At 39.6% G+C, this 26,186-nt stretch overlaps 1 protein-coding gene across 2 annotated transcripts in view; it reads left to right on the forward strand.

Annotated features, from left to right (window-relative positions):
* The window catches only part of LPAR1 (lysophosphatidic acid receptor 1), a 112,074-nt gene extending 91,009 nt beyond the window's left edge, over positions 1 to 21,065 (forward strand). For both annotated transcript variants that reach the window (XM_075280258.1, XM_075280266.1), the window contains one exon: positions 18,403 to 21,065. In XM_075280258.1, coding sequence (XP_075136359.1) covers positions 18,403 to 18,704 — 302 coding nt within the window. In that variant the 3' untranslated portion in view covers positions 18,705 to 21,065. The remainder of the gene's footprint in view (positions 1 to 18,402) is intronic.
* The last annotated feature ends 5,121 nt before the right edge of the window (positions 21,066 to 26,186 follow it).

Below are 26,186 nucleotides of genomic sequence, written 5' to 3' on the forward strand. Positions count from 1 at the left end.
CTCGTATCCCCGCTCCCATAGAAATGAATGGAGCTGCTTTAGACGCCGCTTATTCTGAACGTGTTTTACGTTCAGAAGAAGCTAGCGTTTACTCAGTGTGAATGCACCCAAAGGGTGCATGCACACTACGTAACGCCGGGCGTGTATCACAGCCGTACACGCCGGCGTTACAGCAGGGCTGCCGAACACTTCCCATTCACTTCAATGGGAGCGCTCGTAAACGCCGCTGTTACGAGCGCTCCCATTGAAGTGAATGGGAAGTGTTCGGCAGTCTGCTGTAATGCCGGCGTGTACGGCTCTCATACACGCCCGGCGTTACTCAGTGTGCATGCACCCAAACACTTTTTTTAAAATTTGTTTTATTTTTAACTATTCTATTCTCTCCCTGTCTCAATCACACAATCTTTCTTCTGTGAGTGCTCGGAGGGTCACTGATGGGCTGGTAGCTTGGTAGATATATAGAGAGTGTGAAGGAGACGAGCAACGTGGACAGAAAAAACTTTTTTTTTTTTTTAATGAACATTAGTTTTTGTTATTTAATGTCACTTTGAAAATTCAAAATGTTAACAATGAACACATAGTGTTAAAAAAACAAAACAATAAGCGTGGCAGTACAAACACTGCTAAACATTCAATAGTGTAAAAACCACAAAAGGAGCAATGAAAGACAATGGGAAATGGAACGTGGGGGTGGGGAGGAGACAAGGAATGCTAGTGATAAGAGTCAAAGGATCTCAAAGAATATCACAATTAACCAGGAAAAGCGTTTTTTGAACGATGAAAGAATATTTTTTACAAGGCGTTTGTTGGTGTCAATAACACATGCATTTTTTTAAAAAAACATTTGATTTTCTAATAAAAATGCACAGTTTTTTTGAATAAAAATGCACCATGTGAACACAGCCTTACTGGAAAGTGTTAGATTGTGTGTGTATGCTTCTTACACCTCTCAGCTGTAATTTCGGACCACTCTCCTTTTGCAAACTGCTCCAGGCCTCTCATATTTGAAGCGTGCCTTCTCCCAGTAGTAATTTTAAGATCTCTTCACAAGTGTGAAGATTTAGATCTGGACTCATTACTGGCCACTTCAGAACTCTCCAGCACTGTGTGTCCATCCATTTCTGGGTGCTTCTTGAAGTATGTTTGGGGGTCATTGTCCTGCTGGAAGACCCATGACCTAGAACGTTAACCCAGCCTTCTGACACTGAGCCTTACATTAAAACCCAAAATACTTTGGTAATCTTCAGATTTCATGATGCTTATCAATATCTTCTACTGCAACAGTACATTCTGTTTACATACTGAGTTTATATGTATTGTACAGAAAATACAGTATAACCTTATAGTACTATATACTAGCTGGTACCCGCGACTTCATCTGCGGTGATTGTAGAAGTGGGTATATACAGGCGCGGGTAAGGTTTTCGTACTGTGTATAAGGGATGGGATATGAAATGTAACTTTGTATCTTGCTGTTGCTGTAATTCAGAGAATACGTGAGACTTTTGTGTTGCAGTTACTTTGTATTAGAGCCGCTATATATACGGTGTTGTGAGAAACTTTACATAGTGACTTTGGGACAGAGGTATTTGAAGTTAACCCTTTCCTGCCGATGGCATTTTTGTGATTTTGGTTTTTAGTTTTTGACTCCCCTCCTTCTAAACCCCATAACGTTTTTATTTCTCCGCTCCCAGAGCCATATGAGGTCTTAATTTTTCTGGGACAAATTTTTCTTCCTGATGCCACCATTAATTATTCTATATAATGTACTGGGAAGCAGGGAAAAAATTCAGAATGGGGTGGATTTGAAGAAAAAATGCATTTCTGCGACTTTCTTAAGGGCTTTGGTTTTACAGCGTTCACTGTGCAACCAAAATGACATGTCCCCTGTATTCTGTGTTTCGTTACGATTCCGGGGATACCAAATTTATATGGTTTTATTTACATTTTGACCCCTTAAAAAAATCCAAAACTATGTTAAAAATTTTTTTTTTGAAAAGTCGCCATATTCCGACAGCCGTAACTTTTTTTTATACATCCGTGTACGGGGATGTATAGGGCGTCTTTTTTTGCGGAACCGGGTGTACTTTGTAGTTCGACCATTTCTGGGAAATGTTATTGCTTTGATCACTTTTTATTCAAATTTTTATCAGAATCAAAACAGTGAAAAAACGGCGGTTTGGCACTTTTGACCATTTTTCCCGCTATGGCGTTTACCAAACAGGAAAAATATTTGTATAGCTTTGTAGAGCGGGCAATTTCGGACGCGGGGATACCTAACATGTATGTGTTTCACAGTTTTTAACTACTTTTATATGTGTTCTAGGGAAAGGGGGGTGATTTGAATTTTTAATCCTATTTATTTGTTTTTATATTTTTTTTACTTTAAACTTTTTTTTTGCATTTATTAGACCGCCTAGGGGTATTGACATGGGTGGGCGGTGTCGCAGATTGTCAGAGCGGTGGGGGTCGGCAAACATGGCTGCTCCGGAGCGTTATAGAGCGCCTCCTGGAGTATCGTTATGGGGAGGGGCAAAGTGGTAAAGTATATGTATATGAGATTGTGAGGGGTTAGGGGCGAGGTTGCATATATATGTACATCTTGTGTGAACACACAAGTATTTATTGTTACATTTTTATACGTTTTTGTAGACTCTGATGTGAGGGTCAGTAATGACCGACATGTTACTCTCTCTACATACATTATGTATGTAGTATTACTGTTTGAATATCTCTTTTGCATTAATCCTCATGTACAAAGTCTCTGTGCTGTATTTGAAACACACAAGTCACACAGCTTGAGAGAAGAGGTAAAAATGTAGTAGATTGTCCAAGATTGACTCTCCCTGTACTTTTAGGCGGCTCATTTAGCTATCTACTCTAGTATAGTCCTTTAATTGCCCCCCCTCCAAACATGTGCACAGTTGGCTTGATCTAGCATGCATTTGGGAAAGGTAAAGCAGTGGCCTATCTAGTTTAAGAACAAAATTATTGGGTATGTTGAAATCCCAATTTATTTTTTTTATTTTATTTATTTTATTCTGCATGTCATCTTCCATTTTTGGAAACTTAGAGCACCTCTATACACTTCAAATAGTCAGTCAGTTCTTCTCAAATTGATGGGCTGTGTATAACTAGCTTAAGTAAGTCAAGGGCAGTAGATTGAAGCAGCCCATAGTCCTTATTAAAACAGATGTAGGATTATCAACCCATGCTCACGCTATGTTCCACCTACAGGATCACAACTCTTACTAGAGACAGAAATGGAAAGGCAAGGATTGTATTCATTATGCAAATATTTTTCAGTTTCCACCAGTTCTGTGAGAACAGCTGTACTATGGGAATGCTGAATACCGCCGAGGTAATGGCCACGAGTCATAAAGTGGCTTTGTGACAAACAAATTGTATTTTTATTATTATACACATTCTCTGCATTGTTATGCTGTTGTCATGTTTCTGAATATACTAAATATAGTGATTTTACAGCTTAAAGCAGAAGATATTCATAGCTTGCATGCCGTCTCTTTTTCCAAATTTGTGGCTTCCCTTTGGTCTGTGCCAAGCCAGCCTGTGGTGTAGTAACAGAATGGAAGCATTCTTAAAGCATATCTGACTCCAGCTTGTAGAAAGCTAATGGTTTATGACCGTCTTATCTAAGAAAACTCCCATTTGTTAAACAGTAGTCGCCTAAAAGGATTCTATTACTTACGACAAAATAATGGACTATGATCATTGTTTTAATATGTTGCTTTTAACTTATTTCTCATTCAGTATTATATTTTTAAGTGGAGTCTCCCTTTTAAAGGAAATAATCATTAACTCTTATTTACTTATTTTATACATCTGTGTCTGGTAAAGCTGTGTGACAACCAATATGACTGCAGTAACAGCTCTGTCGTACACATTTCCCAATTTCCTAAGTGAGAAGTGCTCCTAGGAATGGATATAGGAACAGGTTGTATAATAGTGTAGCTAACATGTAAAGCTACACTTAAAAAAAAAAAAAAAAAAAAAAAAAAAAAAAAAAAAACAGATTACAATAAGTCTTTCCGACCATGTTGTCATTTAAAGAGGACCTTACACCTCCTGGGGCACATGCAGTGTAATACACCGCTAGAAAGTCGACAGTACGCTGAATTCAGCACACTATCGGCTTTCCCTCTCTGTGCCCCTGGTGAAGGGCTATCGGTGCCGGTACCGTAGCTCTTCACTGTCAGAAGGGTGTTTCTAGCAGTCAATCAGGAAGCCCTTCCTCACAGTAGCGTCTATTGTGCTGTACTGTGAGAGCGGGGAGGAACTCACTGCTCTTACAGTACAGCGCTATAGGCACTGCTGTGAGGAAGGGCTTCCTGATTGACTGCTAGAAACGCCCTTCTGACAGTGAAGAGCTACGGTACCGGCACCGATACCTCTTCACTGGGGGCACAGAACGGGAAATCCGATTGTACGCTGAATTCAGCGTACAGTCGGCTTTCTAGCGGTGTATTAAACCACAATTTCCCCAGATGGTGAAAGGTCCTCTTTAAAGGGATCCTATCATAAAAAACACTTTTTTTTTTTTTTTTTTTCCCCCCCGAGTAACACGTCGGAATAGCCTTAAGAAAGGCTATTCTTCTCCTACCATTTGTTGTCTTCTTTGCGCTGCCATTCCGTAGGATTCCCGGTTTTTGTCGGTATGAAAATTAGTTCTCTCGCAGCACTGGGGGCGGGCCCCAGCGCTCAAACAGCACTGGGGGCATCCCCAATGCTGCGAGAGAACTCTCTCCAGCGCCTCCTTCATCTTCGTCAGCAATGTCCTCTTCATCCTCTTCTTCCGACGCAGGTTTTAGACTTCTAGGCCTTGGGCAGAGCAGACTGCGCATGCCCACAGACCACAAGAAAATGACCGTTTACCATATTGTAAGCGGCCATTTTCTCGTGGCCTGTGGGCATGCACAGTCTGCTCTGCCCAAGGCCTAGAAGTCTGAAAGGTGCGCCGGAAGAAGAGGATGAAGAGGACGTTGCTGACGAAGATGGAGGCGGTGCTGGAGAGAGTTCTCTCGCTGTTTAGCGCTGGGGCCCGCCCCCAGCGCTTCGAGAGAACTCCTTTGCATACAGACAAAAAACGGAATTCCTATGGAACAGCATGCGCCTGATGCAAATTAGATGCCAAGTGCCCACCAATTACAGTTGTCACATCAAGAGTCAAGGGGGAGGAGTTGGATCTCCAGACACTTATGGTAAATAATTGACACTTTGCATCTAATTAGCATAAAGTATGTGATTGATTAAGGTTTTTTTTTTTTTTTTCACAAACCATTTATATTATATGGTAAATGTACCATAGTCCTGCAGGAGTATCAAACCTTTCTAATGTGTTTTTCTTACACAAGGGACTCAAAGTGCAGGGAGTAGAGTAGGGATATGAGTGGTTGCCATACAGGCGCTCGTCCCGAAAAACCCACAAGTTTAGGTTCATTTTATATGCATATACATAAATATAAGGAAAATGTTTGTTTTTGTACCGTGTTAGCCAGTGGTTATGAAATATATAAAAAAAAATAATAATAAAAATAAAAAAATAAGCAGCTCATAGTAAGCCTTGAAACGTCATATTCTGTCATCATTATGAGTTAGCCATTAAAAAGGGTATCACCTACTGAAGACTGAAGTTTTTTTTTTTTTTTATATATATATTTCATACATATATAATATAAAAAAAATTATACCAATTTTCCAACTGAGCCATCGTGATGCATGTTTATACATATGCAGCCTATGGTCATAGTGTGTGCATGCTTGTACTTGTAGTTCTACATCAGCAAGAGAACAGAGTTTCCTAATGAATGCTATGCATTACATCTTCTCCTAGTTTACAGATTGGAAGTTTTACAGTAATGTTGCGGTTTATTCGATTTCTTCATTTTTATTATTACTATTTTTTTAAATCTCTACTAAGGAAGAGTCGGCGCTGCTGAAAAACAATGAGTGTGTTCTTTTCTGTGTTGTACATTTGGATACACAGCGCCCCCAGTGGTAGAATACTTGAAAGAACTTGTGAACAAAGCACCTTTCAGATGTTGCTATGATAGCAAAGTACTAGGGCTGCAGTGTACACTTCAAAGTGCGACTTATTTCTATGATGTCCCTTTAAACTACGACTTTGTTAGCAAGACAGCTTTTTCTTTATGCACTAGTGCTGGATGTGTAAAAAAGCTTTAAAGTGAAGATATATAGATGATCTAGGAATATGGAAATAGGGGAGATTACTCGCACATAATGAGCGTGTTTGCTGCGTGGATGCAGAAGGTTTCTCTTCCTGAATAACATGGATTTTTTTCTGTAAAGAGCCTTTCATGAGTGCGGTTTACTGGAAACTCTAGGGATTCCCCTCTCCATGTGGAAACTTTGCTGTATATAGTGTTACCGGAGACATGAAATGCTGATGTAAATAAGGCCGAGTGGATTAATGAAAGAAGTCTCCCATTAGGACTTGACCTTATTATACAATTGGAGATGAAGAAGTAAAGGGCTGTATTCTAGAGCACTGACGTGTGCAGGGGATTACGCGGCTCCATGATGGCATGTAGAAGATGGCGGCTAATGAGACTGTATTTGTTCAGTACACTGGAAGGTCACATGACTAGATTTGAGGATATTTTTTACAGTAATGATGTGTTTCAGTTTTTTTATAGCAGTCAGTTGTTGGAATAAATTGACAACTAATATGTATGAAAATCATTCAACACTCGCTGCTTTCCTGACTCTTAGCAGTCTTTAAGGTCTGAGTAGAAATACTCTTGATCCGTCTCCAGATGTCACCAGGTCCCAGTAGCTTGTAAGAAGTTGCCCTAATAATGAAACATCCTTTTTCCGTGTTTAGATATGTCATTTCATCTCCTGTCTAGTCCCAGATATACGTGAGGATGCTTATGAAGGTAGCTTATCATACAGAGGCCATGTCTCCTTCCTGACACAGACACTTATGTCACTCAGTGTTCATGGACTGATAGTGGAAAGCTGTCTGTAGACTTTTTCTTGGTCAGAAAGCTTTTTTTCCACTGTTAACATTACTAGTGTATAGGAGAATAGAAATTGGAATAGATATTCTTTTAGGCCGGGGCACCATTGGCCGCAAACACCACGATTTGGCCGCAGCGGAAGCTCTGCGGTAAAGATCGCAGCGTTTTACAATACAGTACTTGCAAAGTGGATGGGATTCGTACAAATCCCATGCCCAGTTTGCAGAAAAAATCGCAGCGCGGACATGCTGCAATTTCCAAAACAGTTGCGGCTTTGAAAATCGCAGCATGTCAATTATATCTACAGAAACGCCGGTGGCTTTCCTATAGATATAATTGTAACAGAAAGTCTGCAAAGGAAAACTCTGTGAACTTTCTGTTGAAAGCGGTGCAGGAAGAACCGCAATGTGTTCACGCTGCTTTTCCACCCAGTGGGGCCTTAGCCTTAATCTCCCACACAGGGGCATAGCTAAAGACTCTTGGGCCCTGATGCAAAAGTTCAGCTTGGTGGGGCTCCCCATATAAGGCCCTATTTGCATCTGTGTTTGGGTTTTTGTCTGGGGAGTCCACTTGAGGACTACCCCCAATGAAATCTATACACATTAAAAAGCGATTACCTAGGAAACACGAGGACCCCATAGACTATAATGGGTTCCATGTGGTTTCTGCACAAAACATGTGGAGAGAAAAGTCTTTGTTGGAGTACTTTTCTCTACACATGTTTCATGCAGAAACCACACAGATCTCATTATAGTCTATGGGGTTCTCGAGTTCCCAGAAGGTAACCGCTTATTAATGTGTACAGGTTTACGTTTGGGGTGTCCCCAAGCGGACTTCTCGAACGGAAATCCGAACATAGATGTGAACCGGGCCTACACCCACCATCTGCAGCCTGTTAATACATTTCAGCAACAGTTCTGGCCTTAAGTGACCTACTTATGCATTTCTAGCAGCAAAGTTTGTTGCGACTGCCACACACTCCTTAGCCACATCATTGCTCACCCGATAAATAGAGATGAGCGAGTACTGTTCGGATCAGCCGATCCGAACAGCACGCTCGCATAGAAATGAATGGACGTAGCCGGCACGTGGGGAGTTAAGCGGCCGGCCGCCGTCAAAGCGGAAGTACCAGGTGCATCCATTCATTTCTATGGAGCGTGCTGTTCGGATCGGCTGATCCAAACGGTACTCGCTTATCTCTACCGATAAACAAAAAATAGCAATTTTATTTATTTTTTATTTTTTTTATTTTATTCAGTTCAGTGTGCAGGTAAAATAACCTCACAGTTGTGTTACTCGGGTCCTTATGGGCGCAGCAATACTCAATATGTTATGTTTTTATTTTTTGTGTTAAACATTTTGGAATGGAGGAATAAATTTGTTGGGCTGCAGATTTTCTTCCCCTTTGTTATACCTATAGGAAAACATGGTTGTTTTTGCAAACACATCTTTTCCACAATGGCTTTTTTTTGGGGGGTTGTGTGGGATTAGCCAGAATCTCATTCATGCCTTCATTAGTTCCCTAGCTTCTATGTAAAGGCATGGGATCTCTGCAATTCCTTTATTTCTGCTGCCACAGGTGTCTCCCCAATATATACTGAGCCCACCAAGCATGTGTATTAGGGAATTATTTCTTTACCAAATGCTGACAGCTATTCCTTCTATCTAAAGAACTAGCCTCTGGCCGCGACTTTGTCTGCGTGTTGTTGGGGTCGATGACCCACCTATATTCAGAAAATTGCTGCCGTCAATGGTTTGCCTGTTCCATAGTTTTGGCAGCTGTCAAGCTGGCCTGCTACTGAACTTGTTCCTCACGCTGTGCCCGTGATTGTTCTGGCATCCCAGCAGCTCGCTGGGAAGCCATATAATGAGCAACAAATTAGATTTTCTTTTTCCAAGCATGTTTAAAATTAACAAACTGCCAGTTTGGATTAAAGGTGTTTTTCCATCCAGTGGGTCAGCATACTGTCTGGAGCATACCGGTATTAGATAATATGCAAATACATGTACACAATGAACTGAGGGTTAGCTGAGTGTTTACACAGAGAGATAACAGACCTGGCTTTATCAGAATCTGAGCTAAGCTGCTGCAAAAGCAGTTTAATATAATATGTGAACATAAATTCATAAGTCGTGTGCCTTGTCATTTACCGGGATAAAAAGTAGCCTATGTTTTAATCGAGGTTACAAACTATCTATGTGCCAAATTTTATTCAAAGCCATTCAGCTGTTTTTGCGTGATTGAGGAACAAACATACAAACTTTTGAGTTCATTCACACGGAGGAAAATGGCGCTTTGTTTGGTGCTGAATTTACAGTGCTGAAATAAGACTCCCATTGACTTCAATGGGTGCCGCTAGAATTTTCCACTAGTGGGAAAAAAAAAGCTAGCAGAACCCATTGACATCAATGGTAGGCTTTTTTTCAGCATGTAAAATTTAGTGTGGAAAATTCTGCTAGTGGAACCCATTGAAATCAATGGGAGGCTTTTTATTCAGCGCCAAATAAAGCACCATTTTCCTCCATGTGAAAGGACCCTTACATTTATAATAGTAGGATAGGATGACACAACCTATATTTTTCACGTGGAAAAGACACTATGGTCAAATTTGCCATTTATCGCTTGGGTTATCCCTGTGGCCCTGACAGATAACATGAGTTATGTCAAATTACAAAGCTACCTTTATTGGTTAATGCTTTATATACAGCAAGAAAGTTTTCAAGGTAAAGGATCAATTTCATCATATTCTGGCACTTATCTACCCCATTTTTAATGACTTGACCCTTTGTTGGAAACAAGTCATGAGCAGCAGGATTATTATTATTGTTTATTTATATAGCACCATTAATTACATGGTGCTTTACATTTGTGGGTTTACATACAATACACAGAATATACAGGTAGATATAATACTAACAGTGACCGACTGGCACAGTGGGGTAGAGGGCCCTGCCCGCGAGGGCTTACAATCTATGTGGAAGGGGGAGAGAGAGACTGTTCAGATGGTGGTGCGGTGATCGTGTTATTGGATGTTGTAGGCCTTCCTGAATAGGTGAGTCTTTAGGGCCTTCTTGAATCCTGTGATTGTGGGGGTCAGTCTTATGTGTCTTGGTAAGGAGTTCCAGAGTATGGGGGATGCACATGAGGTCTATGACTGTAGGGTGTGTGAAAAACTAAACGTCAAATAGGGGTTGCTTACACTTGGTTAACTTAGCCTGGATTTCAGAATCGTCAACAATAGAACCTGCTTCACATTTTCCAGGATGAGTTCAAAGTTCTATGAGGGTATTGTGCATGGGACCAGAGAAATAAATAGTATGGTATATGAATACAGATAATATGTGGAAAATAAATACAGCCCTATGCTTAGAACCAAAGTTGGAACATGAGATAATACAAAGCACAGAGTACAACTTGTAAAATGACATCATCGTATAAAATGGAGTGTAGTGCATGGCATCGGTGAAAGGAAAGTCTATTCTGTTTTTACTTACCGTATATACTCGAGTATAAGCCGACCTGAATATAAGCCGAGGCCCCTAATTTTACCACAAACAACTGGGAAAACTTATTCACTCGAGCATAAGCCTAGGGGGGGGGGGGGGGGAGCAGCAGCTACTGGAAAATTTCAAAAATTAAAATGGTCAGAGTTTTTGGGTGCAGTAGTTGCTGAGTGCTGGGGAGGGGTGTTTTGGTTCTCTGTCTGCCCCTTCCCTGAGCTTGAGGACTTTTTTTTTTTTTTTTTTTTTTCCCCCCACTTGGAATTCAGCCTGTCTGAATATAGGGTATCTGCAGTGCTCCTATTAAACCCTTCCCGACGGAACAGGAACACTGCAGATACCCAGTGGCGTAACTAGGAATGGCGGGGCCCCGTGGCGAACTTTTGACATGGGGCCCCCCGACACCGAAGATCTCGACTGAGTCCCTCCTACGCATTCCTGCGCGCTCTATTATGTCCCATAGTGGCCCCTGCACACAGTATTATGCCCAATAGTGGCCCCCTGCACACAGTATTATGCCCAATAGTGGCCCCCTGCACACAGTATTATACCCAATAGTGGCCCCTGCACACAGTATTATACCCAATAGTGGCCCCCTGCACACAGTATTATGTCCCATAGTGGCCCCTGCACACAGTATTATGTCCCTTAGTGGCCCCTACAGGACTAAATACTGTCACCGCTGACCGCTATACCAGGACAAATTGTGGATAAAAAAAATCTGGTCCTGTGCATTACAATTTAGTAACTCCATGTGCCTCATATTAATAACAGTTAACCCCATCATCTCCCTCACATTAACCCCTGTGTGCCTCACCATAAGAGTTACTGATATGTGAGAGACATGGAGGTAATAATAAAGTATCTTCATTATTATTACCCCCACATGTCTCACATATCAGTAACTCTTATGGTGAGGCAAACAGGGGTTAATGTGAGGGAGATGATGGGGTTAACTGCTATTAATATGAGGCACATGGAGTTACTAAGACACAAGTAATCCCCCCAAATGCCTGATAGTAATAAGTATAGTAACCCCAGTACGTACCTGTGTAGCTTCAGTTTCATTTTCCTGGAGCAGCTTCTTCCTCTTCTCTTCTGTGCTGGACGGCAGGGATAAGCCCCGCCTCCTCCTCTCATTGGTGGGCAGAGGACAGCAGAGAAAGGGAGGGGGGAGAGAGGGGTAGCGTCCTGCATCGCTGACAGGAGCCAGACCTGCAGCTCCTGTGTCTCAGCCGTTGCTGCAGCTTCGGGGCCCCCTGTTGGTGGAAAGTATTCCACCAACAGGGGGCCCCGATCATTATACTCGGGGGTCCGAAAAGACCTCCGAGAATAATGATAGCAGCGGTAGCAGCTGTCACCGGGCCCCTAATGTCCCGGGCCCTGTGGCAGCTGCTACCGCTGCTATGGTGGTAGTTACGCCACTGCAGATCCCCTATATTCAGTAGACCGGGCACTTTCAGACACAGGGATACCTAATGTGTATGTGTTTCACAGTAATTTTCTACTTTTGTATGTATTTTAGGAAAAGGAGGGATTTAGAACTTTTTTTTTTTTTTTGCACTGTTTTAATGGGAGATTCTATACATTAATATTGTGGCTGGTCTTAGACCCCCCCCCCCTCCTAAATATATATATATATATATATATATATATATATATATATATATATATATATAATTATTTTTTTTCTGACTTGATTATAAGCCGAGGGGGGCTTTTTCTTTTTTTTTTTCTTCTTTTTTTTTTTATGTAGATTGTGAGCCCCACATAGAGCTCACAATGTACATTTTTCCCTATCAGTATGTCTTTTTGGAATATGGGATGGAAATCCATGCAAACACGGGGAGAACATACAAACTCCATGCAGATGGGTTTTTTTTGCCCTTGGTGGGATTTGAACACCAGGACTCCAGCGCTGCAAGGCTGCAGTGCTAACCACTGAGCCACCGTATGGCCCCTATTTTTTTTTTTTTTTTTTTTTTCTTTTTCTCTGAGGGGGGCTTTTTCAGCACAAAAACTGGGCTGAAAAATTCGGCTTATATTCGAGTATATACGGTAGTACAAAAAGCTCTAGATGTAAACAAACTGATGACAAATTTGATAGCATCAATCCCCTCACATCTGATTTATGCAAACAAGTCCCTGTAGAATGTGTAATTTTGTGTACACATTGCATTACCACTTTCTTTATATCTCACAAAATCAAGATATAAACTAATCACGGTACCTTGTAAGGCTGTCAGCACAGTTCACAATGATGTATTTCTTATTCAGGACCGCTGCTCTATTGTTCTAAAAATTATTTTTTTTTTTTTATCCCTATGCAGATGAGCAGAAAAGGGCTTTAAAGGTGTTGCTTTCCATCAATGGGCTTCACTATCTGCTGCTCAGCTCCACCCACTAACTGTACTGTGCATGTCTGAGGATGACACTGTGCACCCAGAAGTGAAGGATGCTGGCTTCATATGGGGCAGAGCGTCATCATCAGACATGCACAGTACAGTTAGTTAGTACTGCCTGCTGAGGCACAGGAAAGAGATGTCGGTCAACTAGAGGGGACAGAAGTTAGCAGCAGCAGATAGTGATGGAAATCAACACCCCTAAAGCCCTTTTCTGTATAAGGATAAAAAGGATGATTTTTACAATAAGAGCAGCGATCCTGAATAAGAAATACATAATTGTAAACCATGCTGACAGCCTTACAAGGTATCGTGATTAGTTTATATCTCAATTTTGTGCTGATAGACTCCCTTTAACATTGTCACTGACACAGTCACTGGATATGAAATGTTATTGTGGGGGAGAAGCACAGTAAGTAATATATGCATTATTTAGTACTGAGGTTTCTGTAAGAAGCTTTGTGCAGCATTGATGATATTATTGGTGGCTAGAGCCTCATTACAGCCCTGGAAATGACTGCTCAGCACAGGAAGGAAATACGTTCCTGTCCAAGTTATTCCCAGTTCCCGTCAGCTGCTCTTACATTGCATCATGCACATATGATCTTAGGCTGTTAAGGTTGCTTAGTCCTTGGATCGGAATACACAACATCTAGTACTTCGAGAGAAAATGAAAATTTTGTTGTGGCACATTAGAATTAACATGTACGGTAGGAGATAGTAGCTGAAAATGAATCAATGTCAGCAAACTAAATTTACTGTATAGATAGATAGAGATTATAGATAGATAGAGATTATAGATAGATAGATGAATAGATAGATATTTTCAGAATGGGGCATTTATCAAGCCATTTTTATATTTTTAATTTGTATGTCTACCCCTTTATCATATTTTTACAATACTTACACAAGTTTTACTAAACATTTGTGCCAATTTTCTAGACTTTGGCTAAGTTCACATCTGCGCCAAACCGAGGACTTTTCTCTCCACCAGTTTCAGTATAAAAAAGGCGGACATCCGCTTCGGCTCTCTGATGATCAGGCCCCTTGGCGGACCTAAACAACAGAGAGCCTGCGCAGATGTGAACCTAGCCATAATCGCGCCGTTTGTCATTTTTCCTTTTTGTTGTGAAAGTGGGTGTGGTTTTCCTAGAGTAACATCTACAATACCTATACAACCTACACATTTCTTAAAAAGCTCAAAAAAACATTTAAAATAAAATAAAGCATATGTAACATCAGTATGTTTGATGTATGCAGTGATTGCACGGGAATAAACCCACATGTCAGTCTAGGATTTCTGCCTGCTTCACACAGACATACAGTGCCTTGCAAAAGTATTCATACCCCTTGAACTTTTTCACATTTTGCTAACCTACAACCACAAGCTTAAATGTATTTTATTGAGATTTAAGTGATGGACCAACACAAAGTAGCAGATGATTGTGAAGTGGAATGAAAATGATACACGGTTTTCAAAATTTTACTCAAAAACCTGAAAAGTGAGACATGTAAAAAAGTATTCAGCCCCCTGTATCGATACTTTATAAAGCCACCTTTTGCTGCAATTACAGCTGCAAGTCTTTTGGGATATGTCTCTAACAGCCTTGCACATCTAGGGACTGAGATTTTTGCCCATTCTTCTTTGCAGAATAGTTCAAGCTCAGCCGTATTGGATAGAGAACGTTTATGAAGATCAATTTTCATGTCTTGCCTCAGATGCTCAATGGGATTTAGGTCTGGACTTTGATTGGGCCAGTCTAACACATGGACCTAAACCATTCCACTGTCACTCTGGCTCTAGGACAGATTCTTCCACCAGACCTGTGGATTTCTGCAGCTCCTCCAGAGTGACCTTGGACCTCTTGGTTACTTTTCTTACAAGTGCTCTCTTTGCTTGATCTGTCAGCTTAGGTGAATGGCCATGTCTTGGTAGATTTGCAGTTGTAGAATTCTTTTCCTATTTTTGGATAATGGATTGAACAGTGCTCCTTGGGATGCTCAAAGCTTAGGATATGGTTTTTATAACCTAGCTCTGCTTTTAATTTCTCCCCAACTTTATCTCTGAGCTGCCTGGTGAGTTCCTTGGTCTTCATGATGCTGTTTGTTCACTAGTGTTCTCTAACAAACCACTGAGGCCTTCACAGAACAGGTGTATTTATACTGAGACTACACACAGCTGGACTCTATTAACTAATTAAGTGACTTCTGAAGGCAATTGTGCACACTGGATTTTATTTAGGGGTATCCGAGAACAGGGGGCTGAAGACTTTTGCTCATCAAACATTTCAAATTTTTATTTGATTAAAATGTTGAAAACCATGTATCATTTTCATTCCACTTCACAATTATCTGCTACTTTGTGTTGTTCCATCACTAAAATCTCAATAAAGTACATTTAAGTTTGTGGTTGTAAGATGACAAAAAAGTGAAAAATTTTAAGTTGTATGAATACTTTTGTACGCCACTGTATTTGGTCTGTAAAATATGGACTAGATGTCATTCATATTTCCTGAACCAAATACTGAGCAGGGACCAGTACTCTAAGCATCATGGTCATTTGTTCTAGGAGACCCTGTTTCCCAGGGGGGCTGCTGTCCTAGTATTATAGAGGACTATGATCCTTGGAGTCCAGGCACACGATCTTCATTTGGTCCAGAAAATATAGCAGACATATGGGATACCAATGTAGCACTGTTTTTTTTGTTCCGTTACAAAAATACACATCAGATTTTTCTGACATGTAATTTGTTTTTGTTTTTCTGTGTGAACATACCCATAAAAATCAATGCTGTTTTTGATTGTAGTATGAGCAACATCACAAAACAAGTGTAAACAGTGTTCCTTTTTACACATTTTTTCTATTTTATTACTTTTCTAGATGAATGTATAAAATAAACTAATAACATGCAGATAAATCACATGAGTTTGCTATCCTCAATGGTGATGCCAGCTGCTGGTGAATTTGTAAGTTGGACAACTTCTGCCAGTAAATAGTTTGGGTTAAAGGCTAAGTACTTGGCAGTACCCATACAAACCCTATTCATGCCAAATGAACCTACTTCCATTGGTTCACGTAATGTTGATATCCTGGTCTACACTCGCCCGACTGTAGATCCCACTGATTCTTTAACTAACGTCTATTCTGAGCACTATGAGCATGATCCAACATATTTTCAATGTGATTAACATGCCCAGATAAACACACAAATCTTGAGACTGTGTGAGTAATGTAAAGCAAGTGTTTGTCTATCGTTCTACATGGCCTGGAATATGTCACTCATGTCTACAGAAAATCAGCACAAGAACAAAAATGTCTTCAAAGCCTGTTTCATTTAGTGCTTTCCTGTCTAAATTGCCTGACCTTGTATGAAAGTAATTGCAGCCATGGCTCTTACATACTTATCATTTAAGTGTTCTTCGCTGCTGGCTCTGGTTTGCATTTCTGCTAAGTTCAGGCTGGTATAAGACAGAACAGTCGTCTCAGACTTTTACGTGTAAAATCAGCAGGGGACTTTTAAACATTTTTACCCATATTATGTCATATCTATATAACATTGTACAAATTCTGGGCAGCACTTTGGGCTTCTATAGGCACCAGGCTGCCCTTATAAACCCCAGTCCAAAGGCAAAGTAATGAGCCTTTCTTCTGTCATCACTGATCATTGCTACTTGCAATGCTTAGATGGCAGGGAACTCAGTTTGGGTGTGCTTACACAGCTCCATAGACAGGAATAACGTGTTATAGGTGTCAGAATATGGCAATTCAAAGCTATTTTTTAAAAAAATATATATATATTTTTTTTAAATAGTAAATCATGAAAATTTTGATTACAAGTATCATACTGACTCCCAAATAAAGTTAACATGTCATTTTATTGCACAGTAAATAATACATTATATGGGAAATTAAATGGCACCATTTAGAATATACAATTGGTCCTGCAAAAAATAAGCCACCCTATAGCTATATTGATGAGAAAAAAAAAGCAACGAAATAAAGGGATAATTGGCACAGATGTGTGAAAAGCAAGACAAGTATTCTAATTGGCACCTATCGAGCTTCTTACATTTTGCGTGATGTGTAGTTTCCATCTTTAGAAAGAGGTTTACATCAGACTATATCATAGATAGCGTTGGTGTTTGTGACTTCCTTTTCTGATTCCATTGGAAGTAGACCAAACAAACCATTAAACAGTGTTGCTTACATAAACTAGATAAAAAATTAAAAGTGCTATGGAATACATTGGTGCTATATTAAAAATATTTTATAAAAATTTAAGGGTGAAATCCAGTAAGGACAAAACATTCACTTCTCTGCCACAGGTATAAATGAGAGGATTTATAGGATTTGTAGTTTTAGATGTACTAATAAATCTGTTGTGCGGACCTCCATAAATCTCTTTCCGATGAGCCAAAAAAAAATCTGTCGCTATTGTCCATGTGCCAATATTCTTCAACTTAAGTTTACACCATTTCAAACTTGGTAGACTTTGTGCAAGAAAGTCTGCACCGTATTCATACGTATTTATACTTTTCTGTGTCTTACATGTATCGTAAAGTCAGACACTTCTAAACCATGCCCATTCTGGGCACATTTTTCACAAGTATTGAGCCAGGCAGATTTTTCTATTCTTCCTGGCGCGCAATGTTCATAAATGTATCATAATTTATGCTGTAGATGTGGACAGAAAAGTAATGGACATCTATTAATAAAAAACCCAGTGTTTCCATGCTGGAGGTTTCCTTTAAAGGGGTTGTACAGAATTAAACAAAAATTCTTTCTTTCAAAAATTATATAACATCTTTTTTGTTTTGGTTCTTTTTTTTTAATACAAGTTGTCTGGTATTTCAGTTGAATATGAGCTGCAATACCAAACATAACCAGGCTTGGAACTGTTTCTTGAAGACACCAGCCATGTTTTTCTAACCCTATGACTTGTATAACCACTTACAGATGGCCAAACAATGTAGAAAATCCAGTTGGTCCACATTTAACTGTGCAGAAATGTTCTTGAATATCAGAAACAGACAGACAAACTCCCCATAGAGAAGACAGATTATTTATTACCGTCTCTGCTTCTCTAATTACTTTCTAAAATGTGTAAAATAAAATTTTAAAAAGCACAAAAATACTTTAAAAAGTACCACCCATAGCCCAAACCACAGCTTTTATCTCTGTAGCTGGTGATCCTAAACTGTATACTGTAATTTATTTGTAGGGTTTTTTTTTTTTTTTTTTTTTACATTTACCAAACTTTACAAAAATAGAGAATATTAAATGCGGGGAAAAAAACTTGCATTAAAAAAAAAAAATCCCTATCTGGTCATTAACAGGGGAAGTGGCCTAGTCTTGGTCTATCTGAAATTTCCCCACTGTGGGACTATTAAAGGATTATTTTATCTTATCTCTTAATCTAATAACCATTTTCCACATTTTAACCTCCTCTGATTTATTGTGCATATTCTAATTATCTTCTCCTCCTTTTCCCCTACAGGAGCCTTCATTATTTGTTGGACCCCCGGCTTGGTTCTGTTACTACTTGATGTGTGTTGTCCACAGTGTAATATTCTGGATTATGAGAAGTTTTTCCTACTACTGGCTGAATTCAACTCTGCTATGAATCCCATCATTTACTCATATCGGGACAAGGAAATGAGCGCTACATTCAAACAGATCCTGTGCTGCCAGAGAACGGAAAACACAAATGGTCCCCAAGAGGGATCAGACCGGTCTGCATCCTCACTCAACCATACCATTTTGGCTGGTGTGCATAGCAACGACCATTCTGTTGTGTGAACTGGGACAGAGCAGGTCAAACGTCCGGACCATGTAGGCCATATTGGAGTGTGTGCCTCTGTACTGCTGAATGCTGCAGAGCCAGCATATGGACAGGAACACATTGTATTACTATTCCTGAACACAACAGGCTAACTCCAAACTTACTGAAATGAATGTCTAATGCTACACAATAGTGGCTCACCCACATAGAACATATTTATGAATTTACCCTTTCCATAGAAAAAAATAGTTCATTACAAAACCAATAATAAAACCATATAACCCATGAAATAAAATCTACATTTTTAGTCCCATCAGCATGCCTGTGATGGACAACGTTTTGGAGTGGTTTGTTAACATTTGTATAGCTGCACTGCCTTAAAGGAAGAAAAAAGAAGAAAATAGATATTTTTCTAATATAAACAAAAGCATTGTGCTAGTTTTTTGTGTGTAGTCTTTCTGTTATATGATGTTTTATTTTATAAATATATAATTTTCTTATTTTATTTTGTACATTTTTATTTAGATGAGGCATTTGTATGAAGTAAAAAAAAAAAAATGCACAAAGCCTGTCATAACCCCTAGCTAAATAAACAGGATTCCAAGCAGCCGAGAGTAACTTTGTAACATGTGCTGATGTAATAGTGGGGATAGGTTTATAAAGGGACCATACTGCTACCTGGCTTAACCGATGGGGTAAAGGCGCACGGTGCCCTGGATTATTTTACATGTAGCCTCCATTTTGTTTGTAGTGCCAAAAAACTGGCATGGTGTCAGTATCTTTTTAACTGAATGTATGTATTATGTCTACTTCTAAACTTATTGCAATATTTATAGCATATGACGTTGGGATATGCGATAAATAGCCCCCATGGAGAGAGCAGAGTATCTGGTTGTCTTTAATTATTTGGGGAGCAAGTTGTTGTCCACAAAAGTGGCAATGCTATAAGGGTGCAATGGTCGTCTTTGCACCCAAACTCAGGAGCCCAAGGCGGCCCAAAAGGTGCTTTTGGCCCATATGAGGAGACTAGTACTATACACTACACATGATAGGTCCTGTTGTAGACTTTGCACTGGGTTCCAGGATCTTTTGGTTATGTCTCCGATACACAACAAGCGATCCTCAAGCAGTTTTTGGATCGTCTTGTTCCAGCATATGACTGTGTGGTGTATAAGTATTAGATGTGTAAATGGCGGTCGCTCGGAACCTCTTGAAAGGTAATTGAAATTATAGCTCAAACGTTTTATGTGAGGGAGATGAAAACCCTATTAAAAGGAGTCTGTCAGCATTTTGACCTTATAAACCTGCTGAAGGAACTAGGTAGGTCCCGTGGAGGGCTGTTTAGACATATCTTGATGCATATTGGTAATAGCAGTATTACTGAAAAGCAAATATAAAATATATGGTGTGAAAATGGTCATACATTTTCATTGGTTGTCATCCTAATGCTTATTAGTCAAGCAGCTATTCCGATGTGTTTGCTATAGAGAAAGGGGAGTAAACTGCCGCCAGACAGCTCTTTATGTGGATTATTTCTTCTGGAACAAAAGGATCAGGCATGTTGAAATCTATCCAAACTTAAGGGTCCATTCACACAGAGTAAACCCGTGCTCATTTTGGCACAATACACGTTTAAAGAATACACGACACGTTTTTTGACACATTTTTTTTTTTACACGTGTAAAAGATGTCATTGAAGTCAATGGGAGTCTTATTTTTACACGTGTATTCTTTACACGTGTATTGTCCCAAAATCAGCGCGCGTTTACTCCGTGTGAATGGACCCTTAATTTACTAAAAAAAAACAAAAAAACATACCTGAGTGTTTACATCGAGGTACTATGGTAGATGCCAACCCTCAGCCTGTGATATAAGCTACAGTACGTTTGTATTTCTTTAACCACTTCATGTTTTCATAGTAACCGGTTAATATTCTATCTCATAATGGCCAGTAATTTATATCACACAGCATATAACAATAATACATCGTAGAAAGAAGGTGCATGAAGCTGCCGCTTTGACTTGGATATTTTGTTTGATGCTTTGAATTCATTCCTACATCTATTTAATGATAGCATTTGTAAGATTTGGCCGAGACGGAACCAAGTGATCATTGATCACACGATTGCACTAGCAATGTGAAAGAATTAAAGGGACTGGTACAATGGTACTGTGATGGTTATTGTGTGTGTATATGTGTATATATGATCTCAAATAGCTGTCAAAATGCTGTAGTAAAAATGTATAGTAACTAGATAGTAGGCATCTATTTACCTGTCCTTACCGCTATAAGAAGTAAAAATGAATATCCTGATTAAAATAGCACTATGAGGGAAAATGTTGCGTTGATATCTGTATCGTGCACTACACTGATGAAATCTACATTCTTAAAGGTGATATGTCGCTAGGATATACTATATAGTAACTAACTGTTCCTTACCTAAGATTAAGGAGATGTGGGGATCTCTGGAGTGATGTGATTTGCTCCGAATTTTCCTTCCACAGTTCTACTTCCATCGAGCTGCTGTGCAGTTGCTGAAACCCTTCCCCATTCATGTAAATGGAGTTGAGTTACAATTGTTGTACCACCCCTGTATAGAAGTGGAGCTGTACTCAGAAATGCTTTTGGGTTTTTTTTGAGAAGAGAGTAACTTAAAGGAGTTGTACATGATTAATATACATTGCTGCTTTCTTCTGAGAACTCAGCCACAGCTTTACAACTGTATGTAACAGTCACGACGATAGAAGACTGGAAAGTTCCTCCTTAAATTGAGTGGAGCTGCATTACCAAACACAACCTTTGGTTAGGTGTGGCTCTATTTCTAGAGGAAAGCAACCATATGAATCTACTATGCTACTGTATATCTTTTGATGACAGTAAGGGTCAGTGCACACAGGGTTTTTTTGGTACTGATTTTGACACTGAATCCACGTCAAAATCAGCCTCCAGGAGGCTGATTTTAAGACGGATTCAGCTTCAAAATCAGTGCCAAAAAACTCTGTGTGCACTGACCCTAAGGATTCTTTTGTACTTTGAATTAGGCCAATACCGGACTTACATAATGTATCAACCAGACATGGTCATCTCACAACAGAAATGTCTTCTCAAGAAGCAGCCATGTTTTTGAGTCCAATACAACCCCTTTAATGATGACTGCCTTGCAATAAAGTTTGCATACAAATTTGCAATAAAAATGCTTCATTTTGGATTTCAGGATTATAGAGTTGATCATATGTCAAACCTTAGATCATCTCTCATGCTGGGGTTATGGGTTGTAACTGAACAGGACCGTATCACTCTGTTTATCCTTAAGTCACACTAGTGTCTATCGTGAATGCGCGGATGTGGTTTGCTTTGTATCTCCTATTTTCATGGCTTCTTTTTCTTTCTTGGATGCAGTATTAAAGACATGAATGACATGCCATTGTGATTAGAAGCATGCAAACACATTAAAAGCAGGAACAAATTAGTTCTCTGTTGTATAAATTATGACACACTTGGGAAATTACAGAATATTTTACATACTTTGATTTTAAATGGAATTTAATTTAAAAAAAAAAAAAATCATGAAGTTTCTTTTCTTGTACTATAGTCTTCATTGCTAAATGTATTGCTTCAGATTTCCTAATAGTGACTACTAGACGTCTTAAACTGCGCAAGATTTGAAGAGTCTAATGCTGACCGATAAATCTGGTGTACAGACTGTCTAATCTAACTTTACATCATTTTCTACATATATTTGCTGCAGTGATACACATCCACAGCCCTGTCTCTCTTAATATCATCTACACCCCTTTTCGTACAAGTCTCGTTTCTATCCTATCCTATTCTATTTTGTCCTGTTTATTGCAAAGCTGTTCAAAAACATGGATATCTATCTATCCATCATCTATCTATCCATCATCTATCTATCCATCATCTATCTATCCATCATCTATCTATCCAGCATCTATCTATCCATCATCTATCTATCCATCATCTATCTATCCATCCATCAATAAATAAAAATCTCCTCCTCATACTAGACTCTGTTTCTGCCTATAAGTCCACTGGGCATAGAAGGAGCCCACCCCACCCCTCACCTCAGATGAAAGTGGAAAAGATGAGCAGGTTCCTCACAGGATTTCTGTAACAGTGTTTTTTTGGTTTTTGGGGTTTTTAAGAAAAAAAAAAAACTAAAGAAAAACCACAACAAATGCTCTAAAATAAAAGAATCTACTTATCTCTTCAAACACTATGGCCCCTCAATCCCAGTGGACATGGGCACCTGGCCTCATTGTATACGAATAGAAGTCATAATTCCAGTATAAGGGTCCATTCACACGGAGTAAACGTGCACTCATTTTGGTGTGTATTTTTACACGCCTATTTTGACACGTGTAAAAATACACACCAAAATTAGTGCACGTTTACTCCGTGTGAATGGACCCTCACCGCATATAACCAAGGACTAATCCCACTAAACATCACTTTGTCTACTCAATTGTTTCTCTCAGTGCCTTTAGGGGGGTCACAAAATAAATGTCCCCATTAAATACATATTTTGAGGCATCATATAAGTTTGAGGATTATATTTTATTGATCGTTTCTCCTTAAAATATCTAATAAGGATGCCAAGTGACGCTTGCACTTTGGATTGTCAGGGAATGTTGTTGGTGGATACACTTAGAAGGTTTGATGGTTCGTGTTGTTTTCATGAGTAATTTAGAGGAAGTAGACCAATGGAAAGTTTCCAAATGAAATATGGATAAAGATGGAATAAAGAGGACCATGTATATATTTATTACATTGATGGTATACAGCACAGATCATTATTATGGGTTTGCAGTAGCAAGTCTGGGTTGCAAGTTATTAATTTGCAAGAGGTTTTTGCTTTTTTACCTTTATTCTATTCATCCTACTCTAATTTCACTGGTTTGTACAAGAAACAAAATATAATAAGTGTTTAAAGGGGTATTCCCACGTCGCATACTCATCAGTCTTCACTCCTGTAAAATCTTCTTTCTTCCTGGTTTCTTGCATCATTTGGTGGGCGGGGTTTCACATGCAACCTGCCGTTTAGCTCCGTCCCCAAATTCACATGTAGCTCCGCCCACCCATATTGGACTATGAAGTACAGGCAGCAGCAACTCCATTCTGTGTTACATACAGAGACTGCCTGTCTCTGCCATAATGAACACAATTGTATTAGCTAGCCTGATAACTGGGAGAACAGAAGAAATAAAAGCTGCTCCTCTCCTCTATCTGATAGCAGAAAGGTCACATGGTGTAGACACAGGAATAGCTAGATACACAGGCTCGCTCCAGTGCACTTATCCCCTCCCCCTGAGAGCAGCAGATACATCACTTGACTTTTGAGCAGATAAGTCAAGGGCTGTGTCAACAATGAACTGAATAAAGTAAGATAGTGAACAAACAAAGCAAAAGTCTTACATCCACATTAACAAGCAGTATAGATAGGATCCTTGTGATGGGACAACCCCTTTAACGAAAGTAATAAAATTAGAAATAAAAGTGCAACATCTTTTCTTTAATCATCTAAACTTTCTTTGCAGAGCTTGGACTTCTGTACTAAGTTTGTTCAATTTGACAGGACACTATTTTTGGAGGTTTTTTTGTTTTATTTTTTTACCCTTGAACAGATTTTCTCATCTCAGAAACGTATCGCCTCTCCCCAAGATAAGGGACATATTACAGATTGCTGAGGTTGTGATGGTTTGTACCCCCAACATTATTATATTTTTTTTCTCTCCAGTCTGAATGGAGTTGTGGTCAATGTACTCCATTCTATTTCATTGAAACTGCCAGAAGTAGCCAAGTGTTGAACTTTGTCTACTTCTGCCACTGAAATGAATATAGATGAGCAACTTTCTGACCATTGATCTATTTGGGGTGGAGAGAAAACATCACCATTCTTATTGGCTTTACTTCTATAGCTTGTATGTATAAAAACGTAATTGCTATTTCTTGCCAAATCTGTCAATCTGACTGCTCAACAGTCCATTCTCATCTCTCCTCAAACCTAAAGTTGAACTCTGATATGGTTATAAAACTGTCCTTTTTTTTTTTTTTTTTAATTATTATTATATATAGAAGGGTTGAGAGAAGAACCTGTAGAAGGAGCTGTTGGACAGTCAGATGGACAGATTAGATAAGAAAAGCTATTTTAAAGTTTTTATTGTAGTGCTTATGCATGCAGCTGTAGAAGCCAAATGAAGCAACATTTTTAATTAAACCCAGTTACAAAATTGATTTTTGCCCAAAATGCATACAATTCGAGAATAATAATTAAAAAACAAATCCCTGAGAAACCTTTAAATTCTGAACGGCAGCATAGGAACAGTTCACACTGAAAAGTAAATCTGTCACCTTCTTCATGCTGCTTTTTCTCATTGACACCTTTTGCCCTTTAGATTGCCTATGTTTAGTAACAGGGAAAAAATTGTCAATCTGTGATAAATAGGCAGAATTCATCTGATCAATTGCAAATTATTGGACAGTGTTAGATTCTAGCAGCATTTCATCACTTGAATGTAGCAAAACCGATAAATTGTAATTTACTAAGAACATAGTCTGGGGGTGGAGCATGACACAACAATTCGCTTTGGTCCTCATTAATCCCACTTTATAATCTGCACCATTTGTAACTTTTAGAGATGAGCAAGTAGTATTCAAACGAGTAGGTATTCGATCGAATACTATGGTATTTGAAATACTTATACTCAATTGAATACTACTATTCGCAGTAAATATTCGATTCAGAACTAGTGTTGATTGGCCAAATGCTATACAGCATGGTCCGATTTTAGACTCCGCCTCCTCACAAACGAGCCTCCGCAGAACCAGCGTTGATTGGCCGAATGCTGTACACTGGCCAATCAACGCTGGTCAATGCATTCCTATGATAAAAACTAAGCTACCTCGTAACCGCAAGGTGACAGCTCTCATAGGAATGCATTGACCAGCGTTGATTGGCCAGTGTACAGCATTCGGCCAATCAACGCTGGTTCTGCTGGAGGCTCGTCTGTGAGGAGGCGGAGTCTAAGATCGGACCACAGCAGTCTCCATTGTGGTCTGATATAAATCTCCACCTCCACACAGACGAGCCTCCAGCAGAGGCCAATCAACACTGGTCAATGCATTCCTAGGACAAAAAAGCTCCCTCGTAACAGCAAGCTCCCAGCTCTTCTGACTAGCAAGGACGAGCCTGCTGCAGAACCAGCGTTGATTTGCCACAGGCTTGTCTTTGCTAGTCGGGAGAGCTGGCAGCTTGCGGTTACGAGGGAGCTTACTTTTTATCAGCGCAACTGCAAGCGCTGTGCAGTTAAAGCACACGGACCCCATAGACTACAATGTGGTCCGTGCTCTTTAACTGCACAGCGCTCCTCCTAAACACTCTCCTCCTGCTACTCGTGGACTTGGTGACTCTCCTTTAGTCGAATAGTGGTTCCCCTGAAATGAGCATTTTTTCCCATAGACTATAATGGGTTCGATCGAG

This window comes from Leptodactylus fuscus, chromosome 1 (assembly GCF_031893055.1).
Source record: "Leptodactylus fuscus isolate aLepFus1 chromosome 1, aLepFus1.hap2, whole genome shotgun sequence".
NCBI lineage: Eukaryota > Metazoa > Chordata > Amphibia > Anura > Leptodactylidae > Leptodactylus > Leptodactylus fuscus.